The 11,251-nt window shown below is 50.7% G+C and overlaps 3 protein-coding genes across 3 annotated transcripts; 2 read left to right on the plus strand and 1 right to left on the minus strand.

The window, feature by feature from the left end:
• Window positions 1-4,664: 4,664 nt before the first annotated feature.
• Window positions 4,665-7,934, plus strand: B0J16DRAFT_262115 (uncharacterized protein; the record flags this gene model as incomplete). Its single annotated transcript, XM_046123297.1, has 2 exons — window positions 4,665-6,035; window positions 6,081-7,934. The coding sequence occupies 2 exons, from the start codon at window positions 4,665-4,667 to the stop codon at window positions 7,932-7,934; spliced, it is 3,225 nt and encodes a 1,074-aa protein (XP_045986022.1).
• Window positions 7,935-8,187: 253 nt separating this feature from the next.
• On the minus strand, window positions 8,188-9,117 carry B0J16DRAFT_332365 (mitochondrial large subunit ribosomal protein-domain-containing protein). The gene is made up of 2 exons (XM_046126705.1): window positions 8,442-9,117; window positions 8,188-8,394 (listed from the first exon to the last, which is right to left on the minus strand). The coding sequence occupies exons 1-2, from the start codon at window positions 8,910-8,912 to the stop codon at window positions 8,344-8,346; spliced, it is 522 nt and encodes a 173-aa protein (XP_045986023.1). The 5' UTR covers window positions 8,913-9,117; the 3' UTR covers window positions 8,188-8,343.
• A 75-nt stretch (window positions 9,118-9,192) lies between these two features.
• Window positions 9,193-10,778, plus strand: B0J16DRAFT_54485 (eIF3 subunit 6 N terminal domain-containing protein). Its single transcript, XM_046134033.1, has 2 exons — window positions 9,193-9,785; window positions 9,849-10,778. The coding sequence occupies exons 1-2, from the start codon at window positions 9,381-9,383 to the stop codon at window positions 10,761-10,763; spliced, it is 1,320 nt and encodes a 439-aa protein (XP_045986024.1). The 5' UTR covers window positions 9,193-9,380; the 3' UTR covers window positions 10,764-10,778.
• The last annotated feature ends 473 nt before the right edge of the window (window positions 10,779-11,251 follow it).

Raw genomic sequence — 11,251 nt, forward strand, 5'->3', positions numbered from 1 at the left:
CGGGCATCTTGTGGGGCTTGGAGTCTAGACAACTTTGGACAGCGTGATTAACAGCAATTATACACTTGAAGAAGATGAGAGTGATTCATAGAGATTGAAATGCATCTGCTTTATTCTTACCTGTAGTAGAAGCACACACATGTTAATATCATCCTACCGAAGCAGCCACCGGAAAATTACATCTACCAACAGCTACAGCAACGGTGCCTGAAGAGGGTGCCATGCCACGCGATTGTTGGTCCCGCAAGCGACTGGAGCACTCTCTATGGCATCATGCATCATGTAACTTAGCGAAGGATGCATGGGGAAGCCAGAATGGCATCTGAGCCGTTCTATTCGCAGGCACATTCGTATCTCCTGACCACAATAAGCTTCACCCAAACCTCAGAGATCAAGATGCTTGATCAAACCCTGGTTGCATCCTTCACTACTGTTTGCTTATGAAGCAAAACTGACATGAGATTGTATGCCACATTACGGATACATACTTTTGATGTTAATTATGGTTTCATCCACTATCTGGGGCGTGCCAATCTGATTCCTAGAGTCTCGGGGAGAGATTGGGTAAAGATACGAAAACACATGCCTTTTGTTGAGTGAGAGCAAGGCGTTCCTGGGCAAACTTTCTTGGTTATGATTCAGAACAAGACAGAAGAGGCGTTAATGGCCCCAAGAAACTAGTTTCATGGGTGAAAAAGCAACGCCATTTCGATTAAGATGGGCAGGAGAAGGCGTTTCTAAAGCGAGGGACCGAGACAGATCTGCAAGCATCATCTGGTTGGCCCATCCCTCTATTGATCGCTCACCACCCTTTCATTGCTTTGCTGACCAGCCCAGAGCGCTGGCACAGAATACTCACTCAGCAGCACATCCTCATGTGGGAAATGCAGGCAATTTGAGTCACTAGCTTGTTCCTTTAAACTCTTGCCTCTGCCTTAACTCGTAGCACAGCAAACTATTTGCCACTGACCCCGTTCTTAATTGATGTGGGGTGAGTTCACGACAGGGGAATTAGAGCACGGTAAGTTACATGGAGGGGAGAGGCGCGGTCAACAGACGGCTAGGAGAAGAAGAGGGGACTGAGACGGATATAAGAGAGATTAGAAGGGTGAAAAGAGGGGAAGGGAAGGCTTTCAATCGATCCTGAGCCTGTAGTCTGCCACTATGTCGTGCCAGTGAGTAGGTTATGTCGACTTGTGGGATATCTAGACCAGCCAGTTTGAATTACCACCCATTCCTTGAGGGGTTCAACACCCAGCCAACAATCATGACCTACCAAACATATTTTAACTGGGAACCCGGCAATCAAACCATAATGGACAAGAGGGATAATGTTCATTGGCATTATGTTTATTATTAGGGCCGTGGAACAAACAGACCCTGCCAAGTCAGTCACCCACCTCAAAGCGGCGCGTGGATGATCTGGAATCGTACAGTGCGCGACCCAGAGAGTGTGAGTGGGCGGCCGGATCGTGAGTAAGAAATGAGAGGATTTAAGGCTGGATCTGGAGACGAATTACAAAAGGATAATTAAAAGGAAACGAAGTAAACAGAATAGATTCGAATGAGAAAGAATCTCGTAAATTGAAATGATTGATAAACAGGAGAAAGTAACCTTTTAATCACATATTAGGCTCAACCCTGGAACCTTTGCTTGGTGGATGAAGAGCGGACACCTCATGCGGTCGGTAGTGTAAAGTACAGCAGTGCACATGAGACTGTCGATTATTTTCAAGGGTCCAAACGCGAACAAAAGAATCAAATACTAGAATGGAAATCAATTAAAGGGACAAAAATGGAGCTCGAGCATTTCAGCGGAGAAAATTACATTAACAAATTATCGGAGGTGAATTGCTTAAAGGAAAAGTGAATGAGGTTGCAAGCCCAGCCCAGGCCGTTGGCGGTACGGAGAAAAACGATGGAAGGCAAGGTACAGTAGACAAGGCAAGGCAAGGTAAGGTAAGGTACGGTATTTCACATAACTACCCCCCTTCCCCCGTTCCTTTCTGCTGCCCATTTCCCGTCTGTTTTCCCCTCTCAAACTCTTTTACCTTATTTTCCTCTTACTGCTTCGTTCTGATTTCCTTCTTCTTTCATCTGTGCTGCTGTTGTGCGCACATTTGTCTTCCGAGCTGCTCACTTATACGGACGCGGAGCCATCTCCAAATCGTCGGGTGGTTTTTCAGGGCACCCCAAGCCCGCTGAGTTGGGTATTAGTGGGAGCCAGGGCAGTTCAATCGGCCTCACTCTCGACGCAACACTACTGAAAAATCAGTCTCATTCAGCAAAATGACGGACAAAAGATGAGATTTCACGACAGAAATGAGGGTGACGGCTCTCACCGGCTTCTCAAAGATAGCCCAGAACACAGCGACTTGAGACGGCGCTGGCTGTTCTGGTCATGACGACCTGCCTGACAAGGATCCATCCACTGGCATCCACTCGGGAAGCGCCAGTGGTGGGTGGACAGCCCGCATCAGGCGCCACCACAGACAATCCCCGGACTCAAAGCCGACAAGCTCTGCGCCTCTTTCGGTCAGAAACAGGAAAAAAGTACTCGACCCAATGGATTGACAAAATGCCGTGGGCAATGTCGGCTGTCTAATGGGAAAGACATTGCCCTGAAGTGGCAGTGGTGCTGTTGCGAATGGAAGGGGTTTGGTTTGTCATGTTCCTGGCGCCAAATGGCCCGGCCCTTTCTTTGTATGGGTCATAACACAGGGGCCGAAAGAACTGGACTTACGGGGCGTGTGAGTGCAGTCAGCGCCCGCGACTGATTATGGTCGAATTCGATCTGGATGAGACAGCGTCTGCACAAGTGTGCAGAGGCAGATGCCGGTCTTGAATGAACCGTTACATTGGGCATTCGTGGTGTCAAATCTGTGCGACACATCCCGCGTGCTCAGGCAGAGAGTATCTGCAGCCCTGTCCCTTCCATTGAAACCACGGATGGATACGGATATGGATATGGATATGGATACGGATATACCGTTATACGTATTGTACTGAGCGCAGACTGCTTCAATTTCGATGGCTGTGTCTCACTTGGGTCGTATTTGGCGACAACCACATGCTCTGTCCTCCGAGTAGCCTAGTTGGTACTGGAGAAAGGCTGCATCATACTGTTTGGCCTCACTATCACCCAGTCTCACGAGCGAATTCAGCTGTTGGCCGCGCCAAGCATCTGCTCTATACGTGATCAGATGCGAAGAGATCGAGATCTTGCACACCAGTGTTGTCCGAGGCATGACTGCAGTACGGGAAGAGAAGTTTCTCTCGCGTTTCATTGGAGCTTCAACACGTCTGGAATACTTCATTTGGCATGGGTATAAACTGCCACTTTTAAAAAAAAATCCCCAATGATGTCCATGAAGCCATGGATCATGTTTCGGTCTGGTTGATTACCATCAATCGTTCGCGAGGCATTGGTTGTCACATGCAACATCAACAAGAATGCTAACTTCCATATTGGAAACCAGAATCGTGTTAACAGCATTGTGTTTTAATTTCGTCCCGCTGTTAGTGACAAGGTGGCTCTACAGAGTCACCACTAACATCAGCTTGACAGAATCTACTTGTCTACTAACAGTAGCACGTAATTGGTTGCAGTCACAGGTCAGCTAGCGGACTCATCATTGACACTAATCCCAAAACAGCCAAGCAAGCGCGCCGCAGAACAGGCTCAGCCTCCCCCCGACTCAGAAGACCAGTCTTCATCGTCCGCTGAAACCCAGGCGAACCCGAGTTGAAGCATTGCAGTTTATCCCAAAAGTCACTACAAACGCGCGCGCGCTTTGGTTCTGGTAAGGTTTCCATCTCCTTATTCGATTCCGACACTATTATATGCTCTCTATACTTGCGCTCTTCGCTTCCTTGGACGATAGAGTGCGATAGATAGTGTTGCACGGCACGCTGTCGTCTCTCGTCGTTTCGCTTCACTTTTGCCTGCCTTGCCTGTCCACTATTCTTTCGACTTCCCTCTTCCCCCGTTGGTCGTTCAACGCCGCCCTGGTCTGGTTGGCTAGTCCAGGTCGCCCGCATTTTTGCATGGTCTGGTCTCAGTGCTGCGCGTCCTTGGCCTGGTTCCTCCCCGTACCCGCGAAAAATTCTCCCTCACTGGCTGGTTGACCATTATCGCCCTGGCCGCTCTCCACTACTGGCGGCGTTGCCAACTGAAAGTGGCTGCCATACAGGTCCTTGTCCCTTACTCTTTTGCTCCCGTCAGTCTGTCGCGCGCTCATTTCCTGCTGGGCTTCCTCCCTCTCTACCTTATCCATTACCCGTCATTCCCATCTATCATCTGCCGTCTTTTTGAGCGAAGCGCGTCGCCCTGCACCGACCACCGTGCCGACCAATCTGTGCTCTTTTTTATTGCCCACTTTCCTGTCCCCTTTGCTTAAGCCCATTCCCAGTCCTGGAAGGCTGACACAAGGTCTTCTCGCTGGTCTGGTTTGGTCTCTCGCACTACACTACTCTCCACCAAATCCACGCCGCGACGCGACTTGTCCCATCACCACCGTGTCACTGCCTCATCTCCCATTCATCGCTTCCCATCTCAGCCTTCCGTCATTGTATCCTCGTCTTCTTGGCGCTCCTCCATGGACGCATTTCGCGTGCCTGCTGATCGCTAACTCTGTCGCGCACAGCCTGCTGGGTCGATCGCCATGAGCACCTGGATGAACGACGCCGTCCCCAACCACAATGGCAACGGCTTTCCTCATATGAATGATCCTAACTCCATGATGGATCCTTCCGCTTTCATGGCCAATTCGGGCCAATTCAATCCTGCTCAATTCCAGAACCAGCAACAAATGGGCGGTGCCATGCCTAATGGCCCAGGCTCTATGCGCAATGCCTCACCTTCTTTCCAGAATCCTGCATATCAAACCAATTCCGTCATTCCATCGAAACGTCCTCGCCCTCGTGATGACAGTCTCGCTGGCTCACCCAGCCAGAATCCTGGCATGCTTCCAACGTCGCGCTCCGAGACACCGCAGCAGCAATCATTTGCCGGCGGATTTCAACCCGGCGCGGTTCAGCAGAATCCTGGTCAATTCTCCCATCTTCAAGCAAATGGTTCCGCCAACGCGAGCCCTTCGCCGATTATGAGTAACCAAATGCGACCGGGAAGTGTTCCTCAACGAGTTGCGACCGCGTCGCCGCATCCTTTCTCGCCCAGCGGCCAGCAATTCAACCCACAGACGTCACCGATACCTTCCGAACATGGCACTCCGCAGCCGAACCCTTATATGCAGAACATGGCGCAAGGCTTCAACCCGAACTTTGCTCCATCCCCCTCGAACGCCCGACCTTCACCGAACCCGAATGCGATGGCTGGTAATCAAATGATGGCCCAGCAGATGGGTCAAATGCCGCAGCATATGGGCCAGATGCAAGGCAATATGTACCCTCCTCAGATGCAGCAAGGTCAACAGCAGCAAGGCACACCGCAACAGCAACAAGGCCAACAACAGCAAGGGCAACAGACCCCTCAACGCCAAGGGCTTACCGATCAACAGAAGATGGCCGCTTACCAGATGAGATTGCAGCAACAGCTTCAAGGTAACGCTGCCCAGATGCAAGCACAGATGCAGGCGCAAAGTATGGGTCGTGGTATGATGCCTAATAAACAAATGCCTGAAATGCCTAATGGCCAGATGCAACAAGGTGGCATGCGACCACAGCAGAGGATGATGCCCAACATGAACCAGGAACAGTTTATGAAGAATCTTGCAACCCTGATGAGCTCCAAAGGACTGCCATTGGATACCAACCCGATGGTGATGAGCCGGCCCGTCAACCTGTTCATGTTGTTTACAGCTGTTACCAACAAAGGTGGATATAAGCAGGCCACTGCGACTCCGACTGGCTGGCCGCACGTTGCTCAGATGCTTGGTTTGCCAGCCCAGAACCCTGTGGTACCGCAAGCGTTGAAGACGATATATGAACGCAACCTCTATAAGTTCGAGGAAGTGTGGATCCTTCAACAACAGAAGCAGAGGATGATGCAACAACAACAACAGCAGCAGCAGCAAGTCCAGCAGCAGCAGCAACAACAGCAACAACAACAACATCAGCAGCAAGCGCAGCAGCAGCAGCCTCAACAACCACCACAACAACAAGCTCAGGTGCAGGGGCAACTCATGGGACAAGCTACACCACAAAAGCAAATGCCGCCGGGGCAACAAATGAACCAAGGACCAATGCCTCAACCCGGACAGCAGCCCCAGATGCAGCAACAAACTCCCATGAAGCAAATGACACCCCACCAACCTCCAGTCAACGGATTCTCTACACCTCAACCCCAGATGCAACCACAGCCTCCGACAATGCCAGGCCAGACCCCTCGTACGCTGTCACAATCGATGGAAGGCTCAGCTGTGCCGGACTTCTCAAATGCCTCATCTCCTGCCGCCAGGAGAGCGGGAAGTATATCGCAGAGTGAAGGACGCCAAGCCTCTGTTGTGCCTACTGCAGTTCCAGAGAAAATGCCCCGATTGGCCCCACAGTCAGACGAGTACAATCCATGTGCTCGGGAACTCGCCACGTTTGGCGGCGTCGACCTGAACGCTTTTAGCAAACTGGGCACCGAGCTTGAGCGATGGAAACCAGATGTGCCTCCCTTACACGAACTCGGCAACATCGATATTGCTGCTCTTACGAAGAGTTTGCAGAGTGGAATTCATGGGGAGACCCGTCTTGCACTTGACGTATTGGCAGCTGCATCTTGTTCTATGAATCAGCTCCACTTTATCCGACTTCAATACTGCGACGAGCTGATAGAAGCTCTGATCGAGTGTGCAGAGGATCAGGTGGAGATGTTAGCTGAGCACACAGTCGAGGTTTCGGACGAGATTCAAATATCACCTTACGAAGATGTTCTGCGAGCCTGCCGTCTGGAACGATTCAACATTCGCGATTTGCCGGTTTTTGGCACACAAGAGTATGAGTTAGATCGAGCCGTGGATCGGTTGATATGCGTTACGACAATTCTGCGTAACTTGTCATTCCCCGGAGAGGCAAACGAGAACCATTCTGTTCTTGCAGATGAGATTGTTATCAAATTCCTTTGCGTTGTCATCAGATATCTTGGCACAAGGACGATGCTTTTGCGATCCCAGAATAACACTCTGGACTTTATGAAGGATGTCGTTGTTCTGTTATCCAACATTGCAGGCACAATAGAAATTCCTGGACGGGAACAGGCTCTTTGCCTCTTACAATTTCTCCTGGCATTTGCACCAGCGCCAGGCCCAACAATCTCGGGCGGAACGCTCTTCTTCTCGCAATACGAACCAAGCCTGCACGCTTACCTGCCGCATGCTGTTGATGCACTCGCAAAGTTACTGGCACGTGATGAGCCTAATCGAACACATTACAAGACTGTCTTTGCACTTGACTCTGCCAGTAGCCCTCCATATGAGCTGCTGACTCGGGCCTTTGGCTTGGCGATAGCCCCCATTCCGGACAAAGCGAAGTCACAAGCTCGACAACCGAACTTGCCATCACTTGTCGAGGTTCGCAAGCCTTTCTTAATGCAAGGATTGCTTTCGGCCGAAATATTGGCATCACTTGCACCAGGTCATGACACTGGAGTTACCCAAGCCTGGCTATCGTCTGGTAACGACTTCGCCCAGAACCTCTTCAGGTTGATTCGTGAGCTCAGTCAGCAATACGAGCAACCTCAAGCTCAAGGTCCTCGGGCAGCCCCACGGAAAGACCCAGAACTTGTTTATATCGTCGTCGTTGCGGTCGCACTTTTAAGAAGATTGGCTGAGAAGGCCAGAGATCCCAACGACCCCAATTCTTCGATACCGGCCAAGGCCATGCCAGCACCTCATGCTCTTCTCGAGGCTTTGTCTATGCAATCTTCAGAGTGGTCAAAGGATGAGGTGCTACAGAAACTCTCAGCCTTCTTTGCTCTCGGGAGATAATTTACTTATATCGGGGATCATTCTTGGATCTATTTTAACCATGTCCTTGCCCGGATAAGTTTGTATGTTAGTGTTTTGAGAAACATGGGATTGGTGTCTTGTCATTTGAAGCGTGCGCTTCTCGTTTAGACTTGCATTCTGGAGTCGATGGTTTGGGGACAAGACAGGTGACGATGAAACTGCTTGTCTATATTGGTGTATACAGGATGTTGAATGGTGAACAAATCAAGATATTTAGGGACAAACAAAAATATGCTTCAATGATGCGTCTTGCATTACTACATGTATTGTACATCCTTAGTCGTCTAATTAGGTGCGACTGGTCAATATGATACACTTTATATCCTCATATTGCATAAAAAGCAGAATCTGCGAGACCCCTCGATACATTACTCATCACGGAGTTTCTCTAGAAGCCGTTCTTGACAATCCAATTCATCGTCTCGATGTAATGGTCGCCCTGGTTAATGTTAGTAAAGAATACATCAGATGCAAATACCCACTGACCTTGATTTCGATATGTTGTGTCACGGGATTTATTCTAATGTCGTCTGCCTTAATCTCCAGATCCCTTAACAAATCCTTAACCAGCTTGGGAAGGTCACCCTTGACCTTCTTGATAAGAACAATACAGCGGTTGCCTCCAGACATCCACTTGCGATAGACGGGGAGTTGAGAAGATGGCGTTCGCTTGATAACATAGCGAAGATATGTACCGATGTGCTTGGGATCTCCGTGCGGTAGAGTGAACATGGGCTGCTTGAGAGGACGCTCCTTGTAGGGAATCTTCTTCTTCTTGTTGGGGTTGGTGGCTTTCTCGAGAGGGTTCGGCTTGTATGAGACGTGCTTCTTGAATGTTGGTGTACGATCCGGGGCTGTTCGCACCGTGCTGAGAGCAGCTCGCTGTGTGAAGGATACAGGCTGTTGCGAGAAAGCCTGGCGCCCTATTGAGAGGGCTCGGGAAGTGAGGAAATGCATCGTGAGATTTGTATGTAGAGGGGTGGTTCGAGGTCGAGAGGTCGTCTTCGGTCTTGGCTTGTCGAGTAGGTATGATGAAGATCGGGCGGAGGTGAGAGTTGTCGAACGTCAAATCAATCCAAGTGAGATCCCCAATCCCAATTTACTGAACAAACTTTAAGTCGTCCTGCGCTCTCACACTCAATTCAGTCTCGCCTGTCGTCGCACTCTAAACGCGCCAAATGCTCCGTTGAATGGAAAACTTCAAGATCACATGACTCCTAATCTCTAATCGCCGGCAAATCCACGGGCGACAAGCTAAACCCCACACCACCGAGTGGATTGGCGAAATTCACCAAAAATCTGCCCCTCCATCAAATCCAGTATCACGACCTGTGCGGCGAGTCACTTTTTTGTTCTTCCCGACCGAATCCTCCTCCTTCGACCGAATCCCACCCCTTTTTCGAAAACAAAAAAATATCGCCCACGATGGAGGACGTTCTCAACGCCGTCTCGGCCGATGGCTCGTCGATCATGCCCCGCCTTGCGCCAAACCTGAGCCGACATTTGCTTTTCCCTCTGATCCAGTTCGAGAGCGAGAGGGCTGAGGAGCAGGGTCTGGATGCGAAGGCCAAGGAGATCCTCTCCGGAAAGATCAAGCTTCTCGAGGACACAAACATGACCGATTACGTCGCGACTCTCTACTGCGAGCTCCACGGTGTCGAGAATGCTCCCGAGGAGTACAACAAGAAGCGACAGGAGGTTCTTTCAGAGTTGGAGAACTACGAGCAAGCCACCGCCAAGATCGCCGACCTTTTGACTCAGGATGAGGTCGTCAACGGACTCCGAAGTGACAAGGTTGCCAACTTGGAGTTCCTTAAGAACCAGCACGGAGTAAGTGATATACTGCAGGAGCTCTTATTGCCGACGTCGGATGGCTAACGAGCGTCTCAATAGGTTACCATGGAAATGGTCAACGCTCTCTACGACTTTGGTCAGTTCCAGTTCCGATGCGGTCAGTACGGTCCCGCCGCCGATATGCTCTACCAGTTCCGAGTTCTGTCGACCGATAACGACAAGGTCTCTGCTGCCACCTGGGGTAAGCTGGCCTCCGAGATCCTCCAGACCAACTGGGAGTCCGCCGTCGATGAGCTCAAGAACGTGAGGGAAAACATCGACTCCAAGCTCTTCAACAACCCCCGTGCTCAGCTCGACCACCGAACAATGCTTCTCCACTGGTCTCTCTTCCCTCTCTTCAACTGGGAGGGTGCCCGCGAGCCCATCCTGGACATGTTCTTCTCCGCCCCTTACATCAACACCATCCAGACCTCTTGTCCCTGGATCCTGCGATACCTGATCGCTGCCGTTATCACCGGCCGTGGTCGCGCTCGCAACAGCTCCATCCAACAAAAGCAGATCAAGGACATCATCCGATACGTCCGCCAAGAGGCCTACGAGTACACCGACCCTATCACCCAGTTCGTCAACGCTCTCTACATCGCCCACGACTTCGAGGCTGCCCGTGAGGCTCTCTCTGCCGCCGCCGAGGTCTGCCGAAGCGACTTCTTCCTTGCCTCTTCCGCCGACGCCTTTGTTGACGCCGCCCGACACCTCATCTGCGAGAGCTACTGCAAGATCTTCAGCCGTATGAACATCCGCGACCTCAGCGCCAAGCTCGGCCTGAACCCCGACGATGGCGAGAAGTGGATCGTCAACCTGATCCGCGAGACTCGATTGGATGCCAAGATCGACAGCCAGGACGGTACCGTGGTCATGAACCACCCTCCCAACAACGTCTACCAGCAGGTCATTGAGAAGACCAAGGGTGGTTTCTTCAGAACACAGGTCCTCAACGCTGCTGTTAACAAGTAAATAGCTTAAAGAGTTGTCAGTGGGCTTATTTTATGGGTGTTTTTTTCTTCGCAACTCGAATAGGGTAACGCAATCCAAAGAGAGGGATATAAGAGACCTCTCCGCCAGACGATGGCACCCTCCGCTGCTTGAAGGGAGAGCGAGATACGCTCTCTGTTTTGTAAGGAGGGACGATCTATTCGAATGATGAGTAGGATATAGCAAAAGCATAAGACGGAGGGGAGCAGTGATAGATGAAAAACACGGGCCAAATGGAAGAAGCGGTGGTTTTAGAGGCCCTGTATATCCCCGGTGATGCGGTTTGCATTGCATGGCGTTCTCGGAAAAGGGAAGAGGCAAAGGGGGATAATGGAATTTACGTTGATTGTTGAAATGAACCATATACTCGCCTCAGCTCGAACGTATTCTCGTGATGACCATGCGGTATAGGTACAGTGTCACAGTACGCTATCATGGTAATCTGCAAGCTCTTTTCATAAGCTAGATTT

This window comes from Fusarium flagelliforme (assembly GCF_020744385.1).
Source record: "Fusarium flagelliforme strain FIESC 12 MPI-CAGE-AA-0113 chromosome Unknown B0J16scaffold_2, whole genome shotgun sequence".
NCBI lineage: Eukaryota > Fungi > Ascomycota > Sordariomycetes > Hypocreales > Nectriaceae > Fusarium > Fusarium flagelliforme.

Coding starts and splice junctions, on each gene's coding strand:
- B0J16DRAFT_332365 (XM_046126705.1), bottom strand. CDS start 8,912: ATGCATTTCCTCACTTCCCGAGCCCTCTCAATAGGGCGCCAGGCTTTC. Junction 8,395..8,441: donor CACAACATATCGAAATCAAG/GTCAGTGGGTAT, acceptor AACATTAACCAG/GGCGACCATTACATCGAGAC.
- B0J16DRAFT_54485 (XM_046134033.1), top strand. CDS start 9,381: ATGGAGGACGTTCTCAACGCCGTCTCGGCCGATGGCTCGTCGATCATG. Junction 9,786..9,848: donor TCCTTAAGAACCAGCACGGA/GTAAGTGATATA, acceptor GCGTCTCAATAG/GTTACCATGGAAATGGTCAA.